Source organism: Phoenix dactylifera, chromosome 15, assembly GCF_051530095.1.
Source record: "Phoenix dactylifera cultivar Ajwa chromosome 15, Ajwa_hap1_PhDact_Kaust_v1.1, whole genome shotgun sequence".
NCBI lineage: Eukaryota > Viridiplantae > Streptophyta > Magnoliopsida > Arecales > Arecaceae > Phoenix > Phoenix dactylifera.
Window position 1 is genome coordinate 17,865,149 of NC_143204.1, and position 25,599 is coordinate 17,890,747.

The window sequence follows — 25,599 nt, forward strand, 5'->3', positions numbered from 1 at the left end:
TGAAGGACGGACGGATCAGGGGTCATGTGGGATGTAGCCCCACTATCAACAACCCAATCAAAAGTTCTTGAGTGCTCAGAAGGATTAGCCAGCAAAGCCTTCTGACTGAATGAGGAACGAGACGAATCAGACGAAAAAGTAGGATCCAGTCTATGCCAGCAATTGATTGCCGTGTGACCTCGCTTAAAGCAAATTTGGCATTCTGGTAAGCTTCTAGGATCTTTGCCTCGGCCTGACGGGAACCAGTGTCCGGATCGACCGCGACCACGGCCTCTGAAGGGAAGCTCCCTGCTAACAGAAGAGAATCGGCCTCTTCCTCTCCCACGGAGAGAAAGTAGTGCGAGATTTGTGTCAAAATTAGTCGACTGCTTGTCCTTGGCTGTTTGAATGATTTCCTCACTGCTAAGAAGGGCATATAACTCATCCAGATCAAGTGAAGAGCTTCTAACTCTAACAGCCGTTGCAAATGAATCATAGAAGGAAGGTAAACCATTCAGAATATGTAGTATAATATCCTCGGTATCAGGCTTAGACCCGGCAGATGCAAGAGCAGTGACGATATTCCTAACATGAGTCAAGTATTGTTGCATGGATTTGTCATTTTTCTTAATGCTGTGGAGCTCGTTCTTTAGTTGAATGACATGAGATCTTGATACGGAGTTCAACCGACATTCTAAAACAGACCAGATCTGATGCGTGTGTACCAGATTTATGACGAATGGTAGAATTGATGGAGAGATAGTTGACTGTAGAGCTGATGCCAAGAACTGATCAAGGAACAACCAGTGGTCAGAGTCAGCGGAAATACCTGAGGTTGAGGACGAGGGACCTTCGAGAAAATCATGATACCCGCTTGCTTTGAACAATCGGATGATCTGGGATTTCCAGGTGAGAAAATTGTCTGCAGTGAGCTGGGTGGGAACCAGGGAATTTATTCGAGAGATCAGGAATTTCAGTTTGGATGGTATAGCAAAATCCTCAGAATCCCTTGTGTCATCTCTTGTTCTCATAGTATCCATTGAATCTGGGTCGGTTTGTTCATCAAGTTCTGGTAGAACTACCTCCAGGGTGAATGAACCGGAAGACATAGGTTGTGGTGAAGCTGCAGCTCTTCATTGGTTGAACTGCAGCAGGAAGCTGATAAGAACTACTTCTTTGATTTGAAAATTGGAGGATCAGTTCTTGAGAGCTTCAGACGAGTATTGGGAAGGAAGAGGGTAGGAATTTGAGGAGGAAAGTAACCCGCTCTGATACCATGAAGAGCTTATAAGCTACAGTAAATGACGCCTGGGAAGGTTTCAGAGAGAAGTTTCAGAGAGAGAAAGAGAAGAGTTTTATTCAATACAACATCATACTTCTGAGATTATTACATTCCCTTATATAGGGATCAAGATCGAATCAGTTGAACTGGAATTGTTACAACTGATTCGGTTTAACCAACTGATTCTGGTAAGAGAGGCTTCTGGAACCAGTGATCATTCAAGAGTAGCCACCCGGCAAATACTGCTATTGAACAGTATTCGGTACAAACCACACATACTATTACTGAATCATAGCTCAAAAATGGATAAATTAACGGTCAATTGGCTAGCTTTACAAACTCTGATCTTCTCGAAGGTATTCCATAAACATATCTGAATCCTTTGTTTCCATTGCATGGCTGGTAGTATGAGGAAGCTTTCTTGACCATGGATTGTCTTTTGCACCTAACCTCCTTTTGATGAAAGCCAATTCCTTCTGGTGGGCGGTTCCCACTTTAATAGGAGTAGCTTTCGTGCACACATCATTTTGATTCTTATTAATTCTTTGTTAATTATGCATGAAAAACGCCGATCAGGAATAGCCAAACAAGAAGTGCATAAATATAAGTTTGTAAGGTTGTACTGATCTCTCCAAGAAAAAAAAAAAATCTTTATAAATTAAGGTTGGCATGTCATTTAATAAGTTATCTGAAATAGTAGGACAGGAACAATGTCGTCACTGCAGCTACCAGATTATCCATTTCACTTGAATTTATATTTACTATGGTACTCTAGGGGTACAAAGGAGGAGGCCATGACTGGAATTAAATACCGTTTGGTTTGCATGAATTTTTTTTTTAATTAAAATATTTTTTTAAGAAAGATGATTTATGAAGATATGATGATTGAAAAAATGATTTTAGCATGTTTGGTTGATCATGAAGAAATGACACATTTTAGAATAGCTTATGTTTGGTTAGTTGTATGAAATACATATTATACTTTTAATAAAGAAAAAAAATCTTACTTATAGATTTTGATGGCTCAAAAATATTTTTGAAAAAAAATCTAATTTCCAACTAGTAGAAGAGTAGCTTTTTAGAACAGTGCTTATCAGTACCATACATAGTTTTTTAGCTTTGTTTAATATAAGAAATTATATACATATTATTTATTGGATACATAAACTCTTAGATGCAAAGATTCTAAAAAAAGAGAAAGAAATTTGTAGGATGCAAAAGAAACTCGGAAGGAAAATGAAGATCTTACAGATGGGATAGACAACTTGATAAAAAAAAAGATAGATAGAGAGACTAGACAAAGAAAAAAAAAAGAATGCAGACGGTCTCTCTCTGTAGATAATCTCTCTTGGTTGTGTGTATGTTTTTATATTTTCTTTTAAATTATGGGCTTGACAGACTTTGTTAGTAGGAGGACTTTTATTTCTACATGACTTTTAGATTTTCTCTTTAAAATGGGTCTCAAAAAAAATATGGCAAAATAAGAGTCCTACTCTGTATAATATTATATAGTATCCGCTCTATATAATTTTTGTTCTTTTTTTTTCCTTTTACAGTGCAACACTCTCGAAGAAAGAGAAATCACCAAGATAACTACCTACACGGTAGAGCCAACAACTCTATTTTCCACTTTAAAAGAGGGTTTTTTTTGTATGTATACTCTCCAAAATATACAAAATTATATGAATATCTTTATAAAATTGCTATTTGTATGTATACCCTCATAAAATACTTATTTTGCATATATATCATTCTTTATATATATATATATATATGTACCATACCATCTAATACTATTACAAAAATAAACAATTTAAATTTAAAATGATTAAAATACCCTCACGGGTAGACGCGTAAAATTTTTTTTATAAGGATACATATGCAAATAGTAACTTTTTAAGAATATTCATGCAATTACACATATTAAGAAAGGTATATACTTAAAAAAATAAAAAAATAAAGATCAAAATTCGGTAAAGATAATTCAGTTATTCTTAATTAAAAAACGATAAAAAAGATTAATATTATCATGTCATATGATCTCATGTTAATATCAACTTTTATAGAATAAATTATGTTACTTTTACGAAATTCTCGCCTGAAAAATAAATAACTCAACATTTACAAATTACTACAAAATATTTTAGTAATCTAAGCATTCATGATATGCTTTAATCTTTTAAAAATGATAAAGAATATATAGGTGTCATAAATTTAATAATAATAATTATATCAAAATTAAATGGAGAATAAGATTACCAAAATGATCACGTCATAATCTTAAAAAGAAATTTAACAATGTGGCTCATTTTTCTTTTTGACTTGTTTCTCCAACTGAATCATAAAAGACTCAGTAAGTTCCAGCCGAGTTTTGATCTTTTTTTAATGAATTTTTCAAATATATACGCTTCGAAATATCCATGTAAAGTTGCTATTTGTGTGTATACCCTTATAACTTATATATATATATATATATATATATATATATATATATATATATATATATATATATATATATATATATACCTGTTGTGGGAATAAAGGAGTCTTTACTTAGTCCCACATCGACTAAATAGCGGAGTGGTCTGTTCCTTAAATGGAGGAGGCTACCTCTTTCTCTTTAGAGGCGCCTTTTGTGGGGCAAAACCATGCATTGGGAAGAGACTATGAAATTTCCTTTAAAGCGGACAATACCTCTGAGGAGAAACAGCCGCTTACACTGTTTAGATCGGTGGGGACGAGGTCGGAGGGCGGCAGATCCTCCCGTAGTGCTGGACGCGCGGGCCGGTGGCCGATCTCCTTTGACCTCATCACTACCCATAAAGGCATTTCAGTCATTTTAGTTTTAAACTATTTATTTTTTTAACAACATTAGATGGATATATATATATATATATATAAAAGTTATAAGAGTATATAATTTTTATACTAAAAAAAATATTTTTTAAAAAAGAGCGGTATAATGGCAAAAGAATTAAAACATCGGTGGCCGTCGCTCTCGTTTCCGGCGCACGTTTCCAACTTTTTTGTTCTTTACCTCAGCCCCACCATCGGATCAGATTTCCTCCCATGCGAGTCTCATGCACCAATACCATACAGAAGAACTTGCACGTGCTCTTATCCCATCCCTCCCATCCAAAGGATAAGGTCTTCTCCTCCCACTACTCTCGTGTGAATCTTCCACAAGCCTCACACCCATTATTCCGGGTTTCACACGGAAACTCACCGGCTTGTATTGCGATTCCGTTATGCGTGCGGCCCTGATTCCAGAAGATTTCGCGGCTTGCCCCACGAGGACCGCGACCAGCGCCATGTTCCTCGCCCAATCCGATGCCACGCCGAATCCCGGTGTAGAAACAGTTGTCCATTGCTTTCTAGAGCCGTGCGCGTGGCTCTTGAGTCTTGAGGCGATGATTGATTAGATCGAGGAAGGGACGGTGGATGTGTATGCGCGCCTAGAAATGGAGCGTACTGTCGGTGGTCCAGGGCGGGTGACGAACACCGTTTCGGATGGTGGACTATGGGGACACGCGTCTGCAATCAGGACCGTCAACAGGACGTGGAGCTGGATGCGGGATAGGGATGGGCCTGGTGTTCCGTGTCGAGGACAATTTCTGGTTCCCTACAAATAGTCGGCCCAAGCCTCTCGGGTTCCCTCGCCACTGCTCTCCCTATCCCTCCCTCCCTCCCTCTTCGTGTTTGAGAATTATTCTAGGGTTTCGGATCTTCGATTCCCATCTTCTTTTTTTCCTGATCTCCATCAGTAGTGGAACAGGAAGAACGGTGTGATCGCATTTGTATCGAGGGGAGAATCGATCAGGGGTAGCTTTTCTTGGGGTGAGGAGGACGCAGGGTTCCACCTCTGGATTCTTGTGGGTTTTGGTTGATTTATTTTGGTTTGAGGGTGTGGGGGGGTGGGGGGTGGATATGAGGTTGAACGGGGAGATTTCGTACAGGAATGAGGAGGAGAACGAGATGGGTTCGGTTCTGCCGCCTCCGCTGCCGCAGCTGAAGCTCGTCGTGGGGTACGCCCTGACGTCGAAGAAGGTCAAGAGCTTCTTGCAGCCGAAACTGGAAGGGTTGGCTAGGTAAAATCTTGAGCAAAAGGAGAATTTTTGGGGAAGAAGTTTTGATTTTGGAGGCGTTTGGTGGACATTGGCATGATTCTGACTCTCAGCTATCCGTTTGATACGATGGCTTATAAATCTGACATGATCGCTTATAAGCCTAATGTTTTGAGCCCTAATGGGAGCAAGATTGGATTTTTTAATTAATATATAATACTAACAAGCCAGTTTTTCTTCTTCCGTGGGTAAACCGTTTTGTTTTCTATTTGTTGGCTTTCCCAACCTAATCTCCTTTAAACAGTAAACTGCGAACTTGCAAGCGCCCTGAAGAATCTCCTTTGTCAATTCTTCTTCTTCTTATCTTTCAATCTTTTCCATCTTGGAGATTTCTTCCTCTGTTATTGCAAGATGAAAAATATATTTTGATTCATTCTATAAGAACCCATGGTATGCACACATGCTTGAAATGGAGAACGCCTTAATTGAACAGCTTTTGCGTACTTTATATGTTGAAACTAGGATTTTGTCTGTGGTTTACTTTGCTTACTGTTTATGACGCCTGCTCAATTTGTTATCTCACCGTTCAGAAATAAGTAAAGCAGTTTCTGTCAATTGTGAAAAACTTCCACATGAGGGAAAAGGAAAAGTAGCTCCTACTTTAAGTGACAGCTGAGAGAGAGGTTGCTACAGTGATATTCATTTAAGTGACAGCTGAGAGTGAGGTTTCTACAGTGATATTATAAACAACAACCGTTGATTTGAGCTGCTTTCACTTTGTTTTCGTCCTTGACAGTAGCTCCTACTCATATCTTAAGTTGACCCTGTTTGGAAGAGTGTATTTTATGGATCGATAATAACAACATGCCAGCTATTTTATTTTTTTTGAATTGGAATATTCTGTTCTATATATAGTTTAAAAATTATTATTTAATTCTGTGGTCCTTGAGGAAGCAAGTATTATAATGTTCTGTTGCATGCTGTGCCGTTAGATAAAAAAACTGTAACCATTTGTCTTATCGTCAACTGGCTCATGTTTCTCTTTAATGCTTCGCAATTGGTTCAAGTATCAACAATTTGCACAGGCTTCTAGGATCTTGATAAACAGCCTTACCTGTATCATGGTTTAAAAGCTTTATTCTGATCCTTTTATTTCTTTCGGAAGACCATTTTTTGTTATCTAGTGCAGTGCTGATTCAGAAAAAAAAAATTATATTTCGTATGATACAACTATCTTCGTTTGTTGCAGTGTTTTAAAAAATAGTTTCCAATTTTTCGACATTTCTATACAATGGTGATATCTCTCTACTGATAGTTTTGACATTCCTAAAATTACTTTACTTCTATTTGTTTCGTTCTGCTTTTGTTTTGACAGAAACTGCCCCAAGCTAAAATTTTCCAGTATAGGCTGGGAAACATGGGAGGCTGGGAAATGTGGGACTCTTGAAAGAAAAAAAAAAACCTTGCTTAGGTCTTGAATAAAAAGTAATTTAATTATTCATTAGTAAAGAACTGTGGGTGTTAGAAATCTTTTATAATATAGATTTACTTCATATAGTGTCTCATGGATGACAAGAATGTTACTGATCTATATATTTTATCCTTATGGATGCTTTTTTGTTTTTCTTTGTAAAATATAATTGCACAATAGAATCCAATTTTACATTCCAAAATTCACTAATTTTTGACCTCTTATTTTGAGGAAATACCTTGGTTCAGAGCTAGTAGTTATTTCATTCAATCTTCTACCACCATTATAAACATTATCTCTGGACATATGTTTTTCCCCTCCCCTCTATAGCTGCAAGCATAAAGAGAAATTCTTAAAAAAAAGGATTTGTTGTTTCTTTCTACACACAAAGTGTGGTATGATAAGGTATGGTATATTCCTCTATTGTTCAGTTAGATGCATCACATTTTATAGGGTTACAGTTTGTTCAGCAGCTCCAGTCTGGATCCAGTAATGAGATTCAGTTGTTTTAATTCGAGCTCTAGGTTGTGTTGCGTACATTGTTTTGTTTATTCTATCAATATATTCTAGTTGAGGCAAAAACAATGTCAGCTTCGAAATGGATATAAAATCAGCTGAACTCCTTGCTGTCCTGGGCCCTAAATACTTTCTGGTCTTAAATGATGTTGTTTGGCACTCCAATTTTTTTGGTCAATTATTTTTAAAATGTTTATTTTCACTGATTTATCACTGATTTTTATCTGTTGTTCAGACTGAATACGTGGTCAATGTAATGGTTGGTCATTTCTTCTTTTAGGTCTTGGATGTGATGTGATAGTGTGACTAGTGTCATCAAAATTACAACTTTAGCTGACTTCACTTACTATGCCTCTAAAAATGTGGTGCAGGAAGAAGGGGATTTTATTTGTTGCAATTGACCATACTAGGCCTCTTTCAGAGCAAGGTCCTTTTGACATTGTTCTACACAAGGTTCGTCATTGCTGCCCAGACTCGAACTCTCAGGTTATTTCATGGCCTAGAAAAGCAGCAACTAGTCTAGGAATGAATGCACATGTTTGCTCATTCCTTGTTAGATTGATTGGCAATTGTTTAGTGGGCTTCCTGCAGTTTTCTTAGACCAATGTTTCAATTCTTTTGTATTATTCATGGGTATATCGAAGAAATCAATTCATTGATGTTTTTAGGAAAATCTTTAGATCATTTCTTATCCTGACAAGTTTTGTTCTTTCAATGTTTTCTCCAGTTGACTGGAATAGAATGGCAACAAATTCTGGAGGTAAGCAACTCTTAGTCACCCTAACAGAAACACTTCATCTTTTTCAGGGTTTTTTAAAAATATCTGTTGCCTTCCATTCGGATACATGTTTTATTGTTTCCACTTCATGTCATGATAGAGCTGGCAATTTGCATGGATGGTCAAATATGAACTAACACTGACTGGTACTCGGAGAAATTTGTTAGAGTCAAATACTCATTTTTGTCTGAAATAATTTGCAGAGAGCATGTTCTTTCATGCATCATGAATCATGATCAGATAGTTAAAAGTCGGAACTTCAAGATTTCCTTCCAACAACTGAGGATTGTTTCTGCTGTGACCAGCTAATCTAAGCCTCTGATACAGTTGCTAGGTGATTTCAGGTGTCGCTAACTGTAGTTGCATCAAATGTTGGCTTTACAAAGACATGCAATGATGAGTGTTCTCCGGTGGTTGATTGCATTTCTCTTGTCTGTGAAATAAGTTGTCTCAGCCACTATCTTATTAACTATCATAGTTGTGGCATTACTCCAGTTGTTGACTCGAATCAAGAGTCAACTCATCCACTTTTAAGCAGGCATCCAATTTTTAATCCAATATCTATCAATGTGCTGTAATTTGAATTTTTGACATGTCAGGTCTGGTTCTTGCACGTGTGTCTAATCTTGTAAACTTCATGTGGATTATCCAAGGAGTTGCAATTAATATCTCTGATACTTGATAAATTTGACTTTATAAGAAAATATAAAGGATCAGAAAAATGTACTAATTCATTGCATGCAAGGTTTTAGCATCAATCTATAACATTTATTCATATAATTTATAATTTAAAGAGTTGGAATGAACTGCAGTTTTGCTTCCTGTGTCCATGATTTTTAGGGAATATATTTGCTGTCCTAAACTTTGCTCTTCAGAGGAACAATTCCATAGCAATAGGCAAAACTCAGCTAATTTTTTGAAAAAAAGAAGAGCATAGGACTAATTTTTTTTGAGAAATTCAACTAACTAGATGATTAAAACTAATCAATATGTTTTTTTTAACTGAAATTCTTGTAGCTGGCTGAGTGGATTACCATTTAGGAGATGCCATTAGCTCTTTCATTTACATTTTTTGTCCCCATTTATACCTGCTTGTGAACTAACATATTCCATATTTGCAAGCATATGCTGTATCTCCAACCAGAAAAGAGTGTTGATTTTCATCTGCATGTGCTTTCTTCCTGGCTATATAAAAATGCGTGTAGAAGAACAATCATAGAAGAACAGCAACAAGAGGGGAAAACTAAAAACAGCAGCAGAAGAGAAAACATTGATTTGTGAATGTGTAAAATGTTTTTTGGTCAATAGTTAAATATTTGGGCTGGTTTTGCTTAACAATTGGCCACTTATATATGCTTAAGTATGATGAATATAGTGGCAATAAACAGAATATCTTGACTGCTAGATCTGTGTTGCTTTCTGTGTCACAGAAAATAAGTTGATTTGTTACAAAGTTCAGTAATCGATATTACATTGTTAAAATAGAATCAGTTGAGCATATCTGGACTTTACTCGCATCCTCTGTCTTCCTGTCTGTAACAATGCATTGGCTCTTCATTCCATAAATGGAGGGAGGGAGGGGTGGGGGAGGGGTGAACTAGTGTTCTTTATTTTTTTTTTTCAGAAATACAGTGCTAATGCGGTGCCACCAGGGTTTGAACCTTGGACTTCTCTCCAAAGACAGCACTTAGGAGAGGGGTGCCAACTGTTGGACCAAGTCCTCCTGGCCATTTGGTACTCCTTTTTGAGCATAGATTAATGGAGAAAGGCTGCTGTAGCATGTTCTATTTTGGTTCTAAGAGAGGTTGCATGTGATTTTGGCTTTAGAATATTTTTCCTTTCTGTTCTTCTATTTGCACAGAGGATAGATATATACGCAGGCCTTAATGTGTATTTTTTACCTTTTATGCTTGTGTTCTCAGCTATTGTATTCCCTTCTAGGATTTATCATTGATCTCAGCTTCATATCCATATTTGGCTCGATCTTTTTGTTGCCATGCACGGCACAGATTCTATGTTTGGTAATTTAGTAATCAGACGTCTTGAATAATGATTCTTAGATATATATATGCATGTGATTTTTATGAAGATCTTATGTTTGATTTTCTTCAAAACTTTCGATACATGGCGGTGGGTTATGGTCATATTTTATGTACAAATGGTGTAGTTTCAACGCAGCTATAGTTAATTATGTTATATTTGATTATCCATTTGCCTTAAAAAGTATCTCATAATCTTTTTGGCTGGTAAAAACAATGATTGCCTGGGGTTGTATTGATGCTTAAGATTAGCAGGCTGCTAAGTTCTAACAATAGGGCTAATAAAGAACTGCTGTTAATGATACTCTAGAAAAGGTCCACATGTAAAGCTTTAATGAGATATCTTTTATTCAATATGAAGTACACTTCTATAATTCAATGAGTACAGACCTGCATAAAATCCCTAGGCCAGTTTCTTCTTTGATGAAACCCCTGATTTGGTTGTTTTATAGTCTCAGTCTTCTTTGAGAAAATTTTATCACTTTTGATTACTAAGATTAATGTTCACCAAAAGAAATATTGAATAAAATATTCAGTAACTGTTTCTTAGTGAAATTCTGATATCTGGAATTTCATTCTTCTATAGTAATTCCTTCTTGTTGAACTTATATGGCTCATTGTAATTTGACTATGTATGCTGCTTATGTCTACGAACCACTCTGGTCGAGTCTTGAATATTTCTTTATCCTATTCCCTTTATTCTTGAAGGATTATTGGAGAAAACATCCAGAAGTGACTGTCCTTGACCCACCGGCTGCTATACAGCACTTGCATAATCGGCAATCGATGCTTGAGGGTGTAGCTGATTTGAATTTATCAGATTGCTATGGTAATTCTTAAAGTAATTTCGCTATAAGAACTTGTCACAATACTCTTTAGATGATTTGATATGGTGAATCAATTGATGCACACTTACAAGTCGTGTTGTTGGCTACTCACACTCCATAACTATCCATAACACCTTCCATGTTTCCTGAGAAGCCAGTTGAATGAGTCTATGACAGGGTTGACTTATGCAATCATGGAGTTCCTTATTTGACCTTCATTAATGGTCCTTCATTTACTAAGTTTATCAGCCTATAGGTCAGATACCATAAAAGTAGTAAGCTTTTTCCATATGGCATCAATTAACCATTTCTCACATTCTAAAAGGTTATGCATTTCATGTGCTATAGTTTATCCTAAATCATGGTGGTTCTTGTTGATTTTTGTTTCAAATCTGGCAATGATAGTTGTCTGTAATTTCTGTTGTGATCCTTCATCCTTGATAGGACCACACTTCAATAGTTGGTTTTTTATGATCTTCTTTATCTTTAAAGCTATCTCTGTATTCAGTTTCTGATTGAATCATCATTGTGCATTGGAAGCATCTGCAGGTAAAGTTGGTGTTCCTCGGCAACTGGTAATCACAAAAGACCCCTCAACAATTCCAGATGCAGTTACCAAGGCTGGATTGACACTACCTCTAGGTATATCTGCTGTTAAATATTTATTATTTCTGCTGCTGTCCCTTATATGTGAAGCGCATCATGGTGATGCTGCTGGGAATATTAACCAAAGGGAGGCTGTGGCAAGCTTTAGGAGGTCTATAACTGTTTTCAGAGCATTAGGGTCTAAGCCAAGATGCAAATCTTGGGATCCTCATTGCTTGTTCTATTTTGTAGAGGTTGCAGATCATCCAGCAACATGCCCTTAATTTGGAAAGGGTGAGCTTGTTATGGTCAAAGGTTCTGCCTGGGTCTAATCATTTAGCAAGGATTTTAGTTGATAAGAACAACAGCAGGTTGTGATCTACTAATATCAATGTATGTAAGGCTTAGTTTTTAGCTACATAAGAACTTTTGAGGAGCATTGTGAGCATAAAGCTAACCTCGTTCAGCATTATATCCTTGTGAACCACGAATCTTAAAAACACTATTTTGCTTTAAATTGCTACGTATTTGGTTTGTATGACTATAAACCCTGAGCTGGATCAGTGTTTCATCTTTTGCTCTGGTTTCTTTGCTTGGTTTGCTTTGATACTTTCTTGTGTATGCTCATATATTGGACCCTCACTTTAGATGCATACTTTCTGACCGGTCTTGAAGTGTACTAGAATGTAGAAATATGTTTTACCCCATCCTGCAAAGATTATCCTGCTAAAGCTGGTGATTTAGCAGGGCTTTTTTCGTAGGCACGTGCACACTCTGTATGTCCATGTGGTTTAGCCAAACATAATTTTTTTTTAGTTTCAAGGTCAAGTGATAACTCCTGTCTTCCATTCTCAGCATCAAAGTCCTTTTAATAGGATACTGTATTTTGGACAAGTAAAGATGCCAAATTTACCAAATGTAACAGTTTTTTAAAACTAAAGGAGTGTCCTTTTATTTTATTATTGCTTCATAAAAAAATGGCATGTATAATTTTTTTAGTTTAAACACACGTATCGAATTTAGTCCATAAATAATAAATGGGCAGGACTGAATGTTGTTTGAGTAAATTTTATATGTGCATGGATTCAAGTGTTCGCTAAATTTATAAAATTTAACTGTAGTCAGTTTGGAGGTGCTGTGAACTAGATGTCTGGATGTTACTATTAACCTGTGAAACTTATTACCATATTTGTTTGCTCTTGTTTCTTGTGCAGTTGTCAAGCCATTGGTAGTGGATGGAAGTGCAAAATCACATGAACTATCTCTTGCTTATGATCGGTTCTCCTTGTCAAAGCTTGATCCTCCCTTGGTTTTACAGGAATTTGTCAATCATGGTAGCTTGTTATGACTGTCACATAGCCTCACTTTGCTTGGTTAAATCTATTTATCAATATGCAGCTGATTTTTTTCTCTGATTATAGGTGGTGTTCTCTTTAAGGTCTATATTGTTGGGGAAATGATAAAAGTCATGCGGCGATCTTCACTTCCTGATGTGAATAAACGCGAAATATTAAACAATGCTGGTGTCTTTCAATTTCCCAGGGTTTCTTCTGCTGCAGCCTCTGCAGATGATGTAGACCTGGACCCTATTATTGCTGGTAGAAAACCTCTAACATAGTTTTGACGGATTTTTGAACTTTTTGGTCTTCTTAGATTGGTTTGCAATCATCAAACTTAAGAAAAGTATGTCCTGCTGCAAATTGAAAAGATAATTGCTTTTTTGTTCCTGATCTGGAACAGAGCTTCCTCCCCGACCATTGCTTGAGAGGCTTGGTAGAGACCTCCGTCGTAGACTGGTATGATAATTTCTTATATATTTGCACAAGTTAAGCACTCATTCAATCTATCATTCATTCATTTTCTCTTGTTTATGAGATACATAGGGTCTTCGGTTGTTCAACATAGATATGATCAGGGAGCATGGCACGAGGGATCGATATTATATCATTGATATCAATTATTTTCCTGGCAAGTGAACATACTTAATTGTTCAGTAAATTTACCTTTCTGTGTTATTACACTTTCTCTGAATATTCTTCGTGTATGTTTGGATTATGGGCCTTTTTTCTCCAATCAGATAATTGTGTTAATAGGAGCGTTAAATTTTTCAGGAATAATTGTGATATATATATATATATATATATAATTTGTATGTATTAAGATGTCTCTTCCTAATTCTCTCCAAGTATATTTTTTTAAGTACTACCAATATACTGTTATTGAATTATAAATTATACTACTGAAGTTGAAAGTTTGTAAACGAACATTTTTTTCAGCATTACTATGGTTTCATGTTAATTATCCATAGAGGATTTGACTAAAGATGAATATCCTACAATTTTAAATGCATGTATTAGTTTGCTTTTTTAGATTTCCCATGTATGTAATTGGATTTTTAGAACATCTATTTGTTGAATTATTAGGACCGTTCATGTCAGTGTTTACCAACATAAATTTTGTGGTAGTAGATAGTAAATGAGATTTACTTCATTTTCAGGGACCTTGTTCTTTTAATTTTTGTTGCAGGAAGATGCCATAAGTGACACAAATAGTTCCATTGAAAGAAAGCACAAGAACAACCCTTACAAAATGATTAAGATTGCTGTAGAGGTGGACAGCCTCTTCAATTGTTTTCTTATAGTTTTTATAGAAAACTTTGCTGGATATATAAAAGCTATTCCGGTTCAGTGAGAATCGCGTGTTTACTGTGGGGTAGTCATCAGAATGCTAAATGTCAGATATTGAGGCCTATTTTACATGGAAGTGGGTTTTGAATAAAAGCTAAAGTTCAAGTAGAAAATGAAGGTGAAAATAATTCTAAAAGTTTATTTCGACAATTAAGTTGAAAATTGCTTGTAATGTTCAGTCCTTTAAATTTATATCTTATTACAAGATAGCAAACCTTGTACCCCACTCTTATGTATTTATTGTTCCTTTGGGTCCCAATCAAGTAATAAGCAGTCTCAGATACCTCTTATACCCTTTTCTTGAGTTATTTTCTTGTGACATTTTTCTAAATGACCAGATTGCTTTATGTTTACTTTAGAGACGCTTAAAATTTGTATTTGTTGCTTTCTCCTGACTAGATTATTCTTTTAAAAAAAAGTTGAAGTGGCTTTTGTTGTATAATTGTTAAAAGAATTCTCATCATGTTCTTAACTTATCATATCATTTGTATATCACCCAACCTGTCATGTCAAATTTTGACCAAATTGCCTCTAGAGGACAATCGGTAGATTTTATCAGCATATATTCCTAGATGCTGTCTAGTCCTTGCTACAAGGTGGTAAGAGATTGGTAGGTGATTGCATATTTAAATTTGACAATTTGATCCATGAGAAGCTTCAACATCTGTGATCATGTGACAATTTTCTTTTGCTTGCTTATGCAAACTTGCTGGACTTGCTTCAATTAGTGGGTCTTAGTTGGCATAAGGTCCATTGGGCTGAAAACAAAATAACCTTGGCTGTTAGTTCCTTCTGCTTTATTGTTTGGTGAGAGGAAAACAATATTTGGTTTGAAACCTTTGTCATGAGACTGTATGTTGGCTATCAGCAGTTTTAGCGACTATGAAGAAAAACCATGATAACTAGGTAGAAATACAAGTTATAAAGAATGATGTTGGAGCTTTTATCAGCAAATAAGGCTAAATATGACATTTTCTACATTCTTATAGTATAGGGGGTAATAGGTAGAGCAAGGTTGGACTATCAAGTTGGGTGACGTACTTCTTCTCCTTCTTCTTCTTCCTAGGTCTGAGTCTAGGCCCCCAGGCAGACTGAGACGAAGCCTGTGGAAACAGGGTTTTGCTAATCGGGGGTCAAAGCGAGGGCCGACACCATTCGGAATTGATCCCTTGACCTCTTGCTCGAAGGGCAAGAGGTAACCATCTGAGCAAGCTCTTAATGGTGATGGAAAAATTGATATTTATAGTCATGTCAGTTGAGTGTGAATTTTGCATAAAGTATCTGACTGGTTATATCAGTTTTGAATCTCAGCTTGTAAATCAAAAGAAGCACAATGGCGTTTGGGGAAGGTAAGATGATGCTTGGGTAAATAACTGTTAGTAAAGCTGATATTACTGCTTTGCATAATCTTCTGCTCTAAGAAGCAGAACTTAATAATTTGGCATATACTTTAATAGTTGTTCATGTAATTGTGGATGCTGTAATATTGATAATTTTACAGTGTTATGAAAGTACTATCATTAGGGGAGGAGGGCGTAGTGTAGCACAGAAGGGTGGTGTTGAGGTTTTCTTGCTCTTGCGTGATACATGTAATATGATGCGCAAGGCTTGGACCAATGAATGATAAATTCGAGCCTGAGTTTTCATCATAGAAATTTCATTTGGAACATTAGCAGTTTCAGATGGAAGTAGGTTCCATTATTGGAGAACATTAGCCATTGGAAGAAGATGGAGGTTGTGGTCAGGATCGGGTCTACATTGTACTAAATTAGTTTAAAAAAAAGATTTATGGATCAGTTACTACGCAGATTTAACATTTCATATTTCAGTATTCTTGTTGTACTTAGTCGATCAAGTGGTAATTTTTAAAGTTCTATGACAGTACTTGATGGTGCTTGGCTAAGTGGGCTTGGAAGTAGTAGGTGGAAGGTTTTGAGGTGAGAGTAAGATTTTGGAGCTGTGACACCCTTCATTAGATGTTGTCAGGTGCTCTTGGTGACTTCTCTGTTTCAAATATCTGTATCAAGGGTAGTTGATCCCAGATTAAGCGAGTCAATTTTTTACCAATGCTTTGACTATCATATATCTCATAATGGTGATGCGTTTGATGCAGTTTAATGATGCTATAAATCATGAGTACTGACTTTACTGCTAAATTTGTAAAGCAATATGCATTTGTCATCCACATATCCAGCTCTCAAATGTTTGTCCTCTTGTCATATATCTGTTCTTCTATGGTTTCTATATGGAAGCTGTGACAAACAAGATGTTATCCATGCAGCGTTATCTAAAACCATCCCTAATAATTGAACATAAGTGCATGCTTGTTCTGTTTCTGATCTTATATGGACTTCAATTTCTGCAGGATATGGCAAAATGCCAGGCTATGAACACATTTTCACCGACTTTCTTCTAAGCCTTGTGCAAAGCAAATATAAAAGGAGATTGAGTAACAGCTGAAGCTGCAGCTGGTGAAATCTTCTTCGATCTGTAAACATCAGGTGGATGTTCTAACTATCCAATGCACCCTCTAAATTGTCCATGTACGTAGCTGTTATGCGGCATGTGAAGCTAGAGACTAACAAAGATGCTCCTTATCGGGTCTGTTTCTTCTTGGTGGTAGCTGAAGATCTCATTCAGTGGCAATACTAGTTGAAGATCCTTTACTGAAATGATTTAGGAAAGTTGTTTTTGGTTTGGAAAAAAGAAAAAGCGGAGTAGGATTAGTTCTTGCTATTCGAATGGTTATTCTAAAAGTGTGCTGTTTTGCTTATACAATTTCTGAAATGCTTGGTCTCGGGATCATCTTGTGTTCATCAAGTAAACATGGCTCATGATGCATTTCGTGCACTGTTACTTGTGTTCATCGCTGAGCCTCATGAAACGTTTTGAAGGTTCCGCCTTAACAAACTAGTTATATCACTGTGTGGTTGTTTTAGAGACCTAAAGTAAAATTCCACTTTCGCCTAGATAGGAAAAATTTCATGAAGCATTTTGGCTTTTCGCTTCCTTTCTCATTCTCTACAAGAAGCATGACAATTATAAATAGAAAGGCTGATGATATAGTTGGTCTAAAGCCAAATTTGACTAAACCCAAGCCCAATCAGATTAGGCTAAGTCTGGACGAGCCCAAACTATAAATTAAATTCGAACCAAATTAAGTTAAATTGAAATAGGTTCGAACTCAATTAAGCTGAGTTAATCTTAGCAGGCCTAGTTGATTATGAATCAGGCCCAATTCAATGGACAGAAGGTCAAATTAACCTTGGGCTAACCCTGACTCAGGCCCAAATGAGCCACATTGATCCTAAACCCAAAATTTAACTTGGGATTAAGCCTATTGACCAAATTAGAAGGCTTTAACGCGGGTAAATTGAACTTGGGCCAAGTCCTTGGATGGGATCTAAACAAGTAAACTCATAATTTTAACTGAGAAATTATGTATTAAACAAACGGAGAATAATGTGATCCCTATGATGTTGTGCAAGGTGATTAAGGATCCGTCATCTGGACTGGTCAAACGTGGGAAAGCGAATTACTGTAAGTAACTTGTTTTAATTTTTATTATGGATCATGAATACGCTTCCTTACCTAAATTATAAGTGTAAGTAACCTATCCTAATCTTCTATGGATCATATATACAAGTGGTATGTTTTAGTCATAGAAATTATGGTTATTCATACATCATGCTTGTACAGATTTTAAAGTATTACGCATATAAGATGATTGGCATTTCGTTACCATAATTGCACTTAACATAGTAATTATGGTGTAAGATGATGAATTGCCTCTAGCTAAGTGTACCACTTGCAAGAAATACTATGTATGGACTCTTAGATGCTACGGGCTGAATATAACTGAGGTTGCCCCGCCAGTTGCTGTATAATAATTGAGCTCGCCCCACCAGTGGCCGATAATGACTCTGCCGTAGCATTGGAGGGTGTAAACCACGGCATGCCGGTATACGATCTTACAAGGTATATTTATATGAAGATTTTCGATAACATACATAATATGATTATTGATTCAGTATGAATATTTTATCATGATGAATTGTTAGACAGCATACATATCAGCTTCTCAAATCATGTTTAAACATGTTCAGCATATTAATTGATCCGTTAAGATTATACAAGATTACTTACTGAGCCGTGTAGCTCATACCATTTTATTGGTATTTTCTTTCAGATCCTCATCACTGATAGCTGCCAGAGATTTTTTCTTTTGTATCAGGGCTTCTCCCTTTTGGGGCAAAACAAATATACTTTTGTATACATAAAATATGTAGAAGCTCTGTATTTTGTACCACTAAGCATGTGTACTAAAAATGCTTTAATATATGAAAGTTTGACTGGTTTGACTACCCTGTTATCCATGTATGAGGCTGCGTGCTTTTGTGGGTGGTAGTCGGCAATAGCACGGCCGTGTCACGGATCCGGGTCCGAGGCGTGACAACACCATTAGAGCTTTTGGCTTCAAAATAAGAGATTCATGCATGGATAATTTACTCCTCGTTGAAGTTCCCTCCCCTTTTTCAAAATACTAAAAATTAGTATAATCTTTTTTTTATTAATATTATTGAAGACTAACTATAATAATTTTAACATATTGTAGGCTAATTAAATCATATTAAATATCTTTTTGAATAGAATTAACAATTTGCATGTGTATGTAGGGTGGAGGAAGGGCATCAAGGGAGGTCCGTGTGACCCCTTGCTTGGGGGAATAGCCCTATTATATTACTAATATTTGCTCCTCTAGATTCAACTCTATATTTGTGTCTTCTTTAGACTACAATTGAGGGCTTGCGGCCAATCCTTTTAGTACCAAGTAGGAAACTTCTTTTTGATCCTTTTCCATCATTTCTAACTTCATATTTTGAAATTTTAATGAGCCTCACATTTTTAACTTCTCAATTTTAGATTTAGTGAAACACTATAATTAGTTGAAAGAAAAAAGAATTTTTTTTAGATCTACAATTTAGCTAATGTTCAATCATATTGCTCTCCCTTTCTCGCTTCTAATTTAACAGGCTTGTTCTATCCTCCGTCTCACCAAAACCTCAATAAAACTCAAACCACTTCCTCTTCTCTCCCACAAGCTCTCTCTATAATGGCTCGTAAGTTGAGAGATACCCATTCCGAGATCCCCCTAGGGCACCGCCTAGGTCCCTAGTCTCTCTCTATCTAGTTTTGTGGCCTTTATTTACTTGAACATAGGCTTTGGCCATAGCCTTTGTGTAAGTATTTTATTTACGTTTTTTCTAGAGAGCTTGTCAAGCCATTGTTATTTTGTGGCACTAATTTACTTAATTTCCACAATTTTTTTTGTAAGTTTCGGAAAAGATTCTAAATTAAACCTTGGTAGTTGGTAGAGCGGAAAAAAGCACACAAGAGCACATTAAAAATATTGCATCATTTAAACCCTTGTTGTTCTCATTTTCTATGTGTTTACATACAATTTTTAAGTTAGGAAGATTAATGACTTGTTTTTGGCAGTTATTGTTGGATGAGAGCAAATGTGAAAACTTTTTATGTTTGCTGACAGGTCAATGCATCTATCCCTTCAAACTGATAATATGATCATTTCATCAAGATATTCAAGCCTTCTTTTTTTTCTCTTTATTATTATTATTATAGCATTACTCATCACTTTGAACTTTGTTACTTGTAGTAATGCATGTTTTTATGGTTTCACATTTATTAACTCTATATTACATTGAAATGTAATAAAGCATGTTTTATCATGCATCCGAGTAAATTTAATAACATAAATAGAGTATAAATTTGTTTGGGCCTCCAATTGTTATTATGTAATATTACTCCTTTTTAAAAAATAATAAAAATTACCAATAAAAATCTTTAAATAAATTACTAAAAAATAATATATAACTTAAAAATAATATATATATTGATCACAAACTATTTTGATGGATGAGACCACAACTCTCCATCAAATATTCAAATACTCTTTTTTTTTAAAATAATTATTTATTTAAAAATTACTGCTTTAAGTTACAAAGTTGCGCAGGAGCATATTACCGCCCCTGGATAATTAGGGCAGACTCGTTCGGCCAAACGCATAAAAACCCCCAGGGGCCGGGCAGCGAAGGGATTATAGAGGCCCTCTTCGTCGCTCTATCTCTCTTCCGCCGAGAGCAGAGGACAACAGTTGAATACCCCTCTCTCTCTCTCTCTCTGGGGGGGGCTCCATCCACCGAGAAAGAAATGGTGATAGATCTGTTCCTCCCACTCTCTTCTCCCTTCTCTCTCTTGGACCCTTGTTTTCTTTGTATTTTTTTAGGGTTTTCTTTCGTATTTTTCTTCCTTGAGGACTCTTTTAATCTTCTCTTTTTCTCTTTTTCTTTGTTTTGTACTGGTTTTTATATGTATCGTTGCTTCCCTTTGTAAATTAGATTGATTTAGTTTTTTTCCAATCGTTCTCTGTTTCTATCACTTATAGAGCACCGAGGTTGTGAATCCAAAGGCGTACCCTTTGGCCGATGCTCAGCTGACGATAACCATATTGGATCTCGTCCAGCAAGCGGCGAACTACAAGCAGCTCAAGAAGGGAGCCAATGAAGGTTGCCACTCTCGCCCATATATATATATATATATATATATATCCCTTTGCTTCTCTCTCTGTTGCTTTTCTTTAAAAAGTCTGGATTTTGATGCATCGGGAAGGAAAAAGTTTGCTTTTTTGATTTTTTTTCGGCTACTTATATTTATGTTGAACGTCTGTATTTGGGTTTTGATTCTTTGACTGTACAGCGACGAAGACTCTGAACAGGGGCATCTCCGAGTTTGTTGTGATGGCGGCGGATACAGAGCCACTTGAAATTCTTCTACATCTTCCTCTGCTTGCAGAGGATAAGGTATTTATTTTCTCTGATAGCTTGTTAATTGAAGATTATTGTCATTGCTGCTGCTGCATTTTTTTCGTTCTGCGCCTGTATGTGGGAGTTGAGGTGTGAAGTGAGGCTGGCGCCAACAGTAGTGACAGCTTAAGTTTTTATCAGAAAAATAAGTTTCTACCCTTCTAAGTAACTTCCAGTGGTTGGTAAATAGATGGTTCCTAATTTAGTGGTTTCTTTATGGAAAACCCCTATTGCAGTTATTTAACATAAAAATATGTTCCAAGTGTTCTCTTGTAAATGAGAATAATCAATTTTGGAGCCTCAAATCTTTTCACTAGGGACTCCTTCATCTTTTTGTTAACCTTTGTTACAAATTATTTTGGGGTTCATATTTTCAGGGGGCACAGATGAAGACTCAAACAAGTTGCGTAACTAGCATCTGTAAAACTATTACATCCTGCACAATATATTGTGGCCCGGCTTATTTCTTTGTCAGTTGCCGAATTATACATGTAACAATTGTGAGCGAAAGACAGTCTCCATTTTATTCATTGCACACATTCGCGAGTAATCTATTTCATAAATTGATGGTTGGGAGTGGAAAGAATGTAGTCTCTTGGATAAGATTATTTATATGAGAGGAAAACCATCATTATTCATTGGTGAGGTTAGTGCAGTATGAATTATTGTGTTTAGACTACATATGGATGAAAGGTGAGAAAAACAAAGATGGGAACTTCTTAATTCTCTGGTGCATCCTTGGGTGCTCATATGATTATGTCATCCTATGAATGCTCATCATAAAGATCATATTTCATTATTAATTGTAGGTTATGTTGGCTTAAGTTTTCATGGCCGAACTTCCAGTTATTTTAAATATTCTTCTTAGACCAACTGGTGGTTTAGAGGAAGTGTATAAACCGTAATTATTTAGGATTGAACACCTTAGTTAAATATAAAGTAAATGAGCTGTGGTAAAGTCAATCTGCAAAATGTTACTACATGGACTAGCTCATTTTACTTTTGGCGTATAACTTGAAAGCAACGAAGGTCCCACATTGGCCAATGGTGTATTTACATGTTTTCCACAAATTTTCTTTCTTCCTAATTGGTTGGGGCAATAGCTCAGGATGGGATGATATTGTGCAACATGGGCAATTAAACAGGGCCAGAACGAATATGTCCTGTGCTGTCTTGTAACCAATCATTGCATGAAACAGATTACAGCTGATGGAACTGGACCTCTCAAGTAATTAGAGAGGATCCAAACTCTAATGGAAGGCTTCTGTTAGAATTTGCAGACAAAATCTAGAAATACATGTTGACCACAAGTTTTCAATCAGAGAGCATGATCCGTCCACACATAGATGGCAAGCTCAAACCTTATCGACACACAATCTTTAGAAAAAATTTCCATCGCGTCTACCTAAACCTTAGATGACATCAACAAACATAACCAAAGAGTTTATGTTTATGATTGTATTAGTATTTGTGTGTATAGTCAAATGGCACTTGACAGACTTATGCTCTCCCATTCTAAAATAAATTTCATGGGTATCACACTTAGTACTTGTTAAAATTAGCAATCAACAGTTTAATCTGCCAGTCCAGATTATAAGATTTTTAGGGATGGAGTCACCTATACATTCTGGATTGGTTTGGCTGATACCATATAATCATGAAGCTCAGAGGATTCTGCAGTTTATTGGTGTATGATTACTATCATGCCCTGGCATCTAATACCATATGCTCCTAGTAAGTCCACCTTAGAATGCTATATGGGTTTTCACCTAACTAGATTAGGTATTTTCAGAACATGTTCATTTTGTCTTCATACTGACAACCTTTTGAAAATTAATAGCACACGTGGTAGACATGCTCTTGGTTTAGAGGAGTTTGTACGCTTCAGTATGGTGATTTCGATCATAAAAAATCAGTAGTTTCAAGATAGTTTAAAATTTGAACTTTGATAAAAAAATAATGTAAATCAATGCGAGAAATCAGCAATATGTTCAATGGCTAATGATTGGCTGGAGGCGACGTGCTTACACTGTTTACATTGATGCTGGTAGAAGAGGCAATATATAGTTGAAGAGTGAAAGAAAATGGATACCTTCTAATGTGTCGTGTAGCAATTTCTCCATGTTTGCATTGGCAATTTGGCATGTCGAACAATGATTCTAAAAATTGATGGTGAAGATGTTAGTGTGTTCTAAGTGGACAGCAAAGCCCAGCTGACATGTGAGCCAATCTGTGCCCTAGAGGAACTGGTTTTATATAAAACCTTACATTCCTATTCTGCTGCATTTTCTAACTTAAAATCTGACTTGGAAGAGCACCTAAATTTATTAGGTATGCCTTGTTGGACGTTTATTATTTTCTTTTTTTTCTTGCTGATTGTAATATGTTGGCCTTCTATTTAATGGAATTTTCTGGTGCAAGTCATTCTCTATTGGTTGGTTCCTTCTCATGTTTAGTATGAAACATATCTTTTGTAACACCAGTTACTGCTGGCTGAGCATGTTATTTTAGTCTGCTATTTTTATACATCGGAGTACTGCCTTGTGTTATCCATTGTCTTGTTGGATTTCCAACCATTATGACACATCCACAGTTGATTGCTATGAACTATGTAGCTCATACAGTAATGTGCAGCTCTTAATTCGTGTTTTTTGAAAATTCAAATACATGAATTTTATTATATGCGAAACTATAAATTTATAACTATCTAGCCTTGCTGTATCAGCCATGAACCTTGTCTGTACAAAGATATGCTGCTACAATAACTAAGTTACCTCATTTTCATCATGCCAGAATGTGCCCTATGTGTTTGTTCCCTCCAAACAAGCACTTGGCCGAGCTTGTGGAGTTACCAGACCTGTGATCGCTTGCTCAGTGACTAGTAATGAAGGTAGCCAGTTGAAATCCCAAATACAACAACTCAAGGTGAATTACTAATTATATGCTCATATTTAATTCATAATATATTTTTTGTGTTTTTTTACTTAGTAATCACTTGATGTATTGCAGGATGCCATCGAGAAGCTTCTCATCTAAATATCAAAATCTTCAGCATGATGGGCCTTCTAAGAACTTAGTTATCCGGAGGCTTGGACTGATCAGCATCATGTTTCTTGACAAGTGTTGTTTACTTCTATTTGGTCACCATGTTTTGCATGTCTTGGGTGTAAAGTTATCACCTTTATTTTGAAAATGACGGGATAGAACTATCTTATTATTGAGCTCTTATCTACGGTAATATTAGGAACTTGGAGAGATTTCTGCTAATGGGATTGTCCAATATCGGGCATCTTTAAAGACTTTGTTTTGTATTTTTCTAGTTTATTGTCATTTTGTAGTTTTAATTGTGGTTTCTATTCCATCGATATGGTTTAATGTGCATGCCATTGAGGCCTTGATTGGATTCCATGGTGAGGTCCGTGGAAATATTTGGATACTGCCCACTGGTGATGCTTGGTAGAAGGCTTGCATCATGTAAAAAGTTGGCCACTCAGCAGCTTGATCTCTGTAGAACTTTGGGGTCATAGCATCTGCATTTCTTTGCTGCCTGTGAAGTTTCAGATATCTGCTTCATACACCTGAGTTGCTGGTGCTTGAATTCTACTGTCCCACCAAAGCTACTCTAGCTAGCCATGGTAAAACATAATTATATTGAGGTTTAAACCTGAGAATGACTAATTTTGTTTGATAACCAACAAGTGAATTTTGACAGTTTTATTTGTGGATTGGGTGTCTGTTTCCCTAGACAAAAACTAGGGATAAAAATGCTCTGATAGGTATAACACATGCAGTTACTTTTAAAGATGATGTACTGTCCTATTGGCCAGCCTTATGGTAGGATCATTTTAATAGTTTTGGCATGAGGCTCCTGGATTTTTTTAAGTTTTAGAAGCATTCTGCAGACTAGATTAAGGATAACAACAGCATTAGTCTAGCCTTTACAAAAGTGAATAAACCAGACCAAGATGAATCACTGAAGAAGGAAATAATATTTTTACATACATGTGCTTGATGACAAGCATTCATACACCCATAAACACCACCGTCACCTAGCTCTTTCTTTGGGAAATTAAGTTCAGCTCTTTATTCCAATGAGAAATTAAAACGGAGAGTGACGCGTTCTTGATAGAGTTCTTTTGTAGAAGGACCATACATTCCAAAGGCACAAACCATGCCACTTCAAAACCAAGCTGGATAAGACATGGACAAGTCCAACCAGCCTAGCCAAACATTCAGACTCTTGCCCAGGCTTAACTTGGATTTAACTAAGCCCGTTCGATTTCTTTGCATAATTCTCACTCTCTCTCTCTCTCTCTTTTTTTCACGCCACTCTAATGGCAAAATAGAGCATTAATAGATAGATGTTTGATTTCTACTCAAATTTAAAACCAACACCGACTAAAAGATAAGACTTGACAACTATTCTAGGAGGAATAACTAAGTAGGATAAAACTAGGAATACAATCTTAAAGTCATTAAAACCAATGATC

The 25,599-nt window shown here is 36.2% G+C and overlaps 2 protein-coding genes across 8 annotated transcripts; both read left to right on the forward strand.

The window, feature by feature from the left end:
* Nucleotides 1-4,861: 4,861 nt before the first annotated feature.
* LOC103704259 (inositol-tetrakisphosphate 1-kinase 1-like) lies at nt 4,862-17,069 on the forward strand. Of its 7 annotated transcripts, XM_088711884.2 has the most exons (11): nt 4,920-5,349; nt 7,684-7,798; nt 8,040-8,072; nt 10,838-10,958; nt 11,497-11,598; nt 12,756-12,875; nt 12,963-13,139; nt 13,282-13,337; nt 13,425-13,509; nt 16,111-16,214; nt 16,594-16,729. In XM_088711884.2, exons 1-10 carry the CDS (start codon nt 5,189-5,191, stop codon nt 16,167-16,169), a joined length of 1,029 nt encoding a protein of 342 aa, XP_088568010.2. In that variant the 5' UTR covers nt 4,920-5,188; the 3' UTR covers nt 16,170-16,214; nt 16,594-16,729. The 7 variants fall into 7 exon arrangements, with proteins under 7 accessions (XP_089783614.1, XP_089783615.1, XP_089783616.1 ...); XM_089927488.1 differs by lacking the exon at nt 16,111-16,214 and having other exon boundaries at nt 4,862-5,349; nt 7,684-7,765; nt 16,594-17,069; XM_089927489.1 differs by lacking the exon at nt 16,111-16,214 and having other exon boundaries at nt 4,918-6,385; nt 6,491-7,798; nt 11,506-11,598; nt 16,594-17,069.
* A 647-nt stretch (nt 17,070-17,716) lies between these two features.
* LOC103704260 (uncharacterized) lies at nt 17,717-24,453 on the forward strand. Its single transcript, XM_008787480.5, has 6 exons — nt 17,717-18,206; nt 20,260-20,459; nt 20,692-20,812; nt 21,003-21,106; nt 23,903-24,034; nt 24,119-24,453. The coding sequence occupies exons 2-6, from the start codon at nt 20,457-20,459 to the stop codon at nt 24,143-24,145; spliced, it is 387 nt and encodes a 128-aa protein (XP_008785702.1). The 5' UTR covers nt 17,717-18,206; nt 20,260-20,456; the 3' UTR covers nt 24,146-24,453.
* Nucleotides 24,454-25,599: the final 1,146 nt, after the last annotated feature.

What these genes read in the sequence shown, in the direction of transcription:
- LOC103704259 (XM_039134143.3), top strand. Translation starts at nt 5,189, where the DNA reads ATGAGGTTGAACGGGGAGATTTCGTACAGGAATGAGGAGGAGAACGAG. An exon ending in ACAGGAATTTGTCAATCATG is followed by an intron (nt 12,876 to 12,962) that starts GTAGCTTGTTAT and finishes CTCTGATTATAG; the next exon opens with GTGGTGTTCTCTTTAAGGTC. An exon ending in CCTGGACCCTATTATTGCTG is followed by an intron (nt 13,140 to 13,281) that starts GTAGAAAACCTC and finishes GATCTGGAACAG; the next exon opens with AGCTTCCTCCCCGACCATTG.
- LOC103704260 (XM_008787480.5), top strand. An exon ending in CTCTGCTTGCAGAGGATAAG is followed by an intron (nt 21,107 to 23,902) that starts GTATTTATTTTC and finishes TCATCATGCCAG; the next exon opens with AATGTGCCCTATGTGTTTGT. An exon ending in CCCAAATACAACAACTCAAG is followed by an intron (nt 24,035 to 24,118) that starts GTGAATTACTAA and finishes GATGTATTGCAG; the next exon opens with GATGCCATCGAGAAGCTTCT.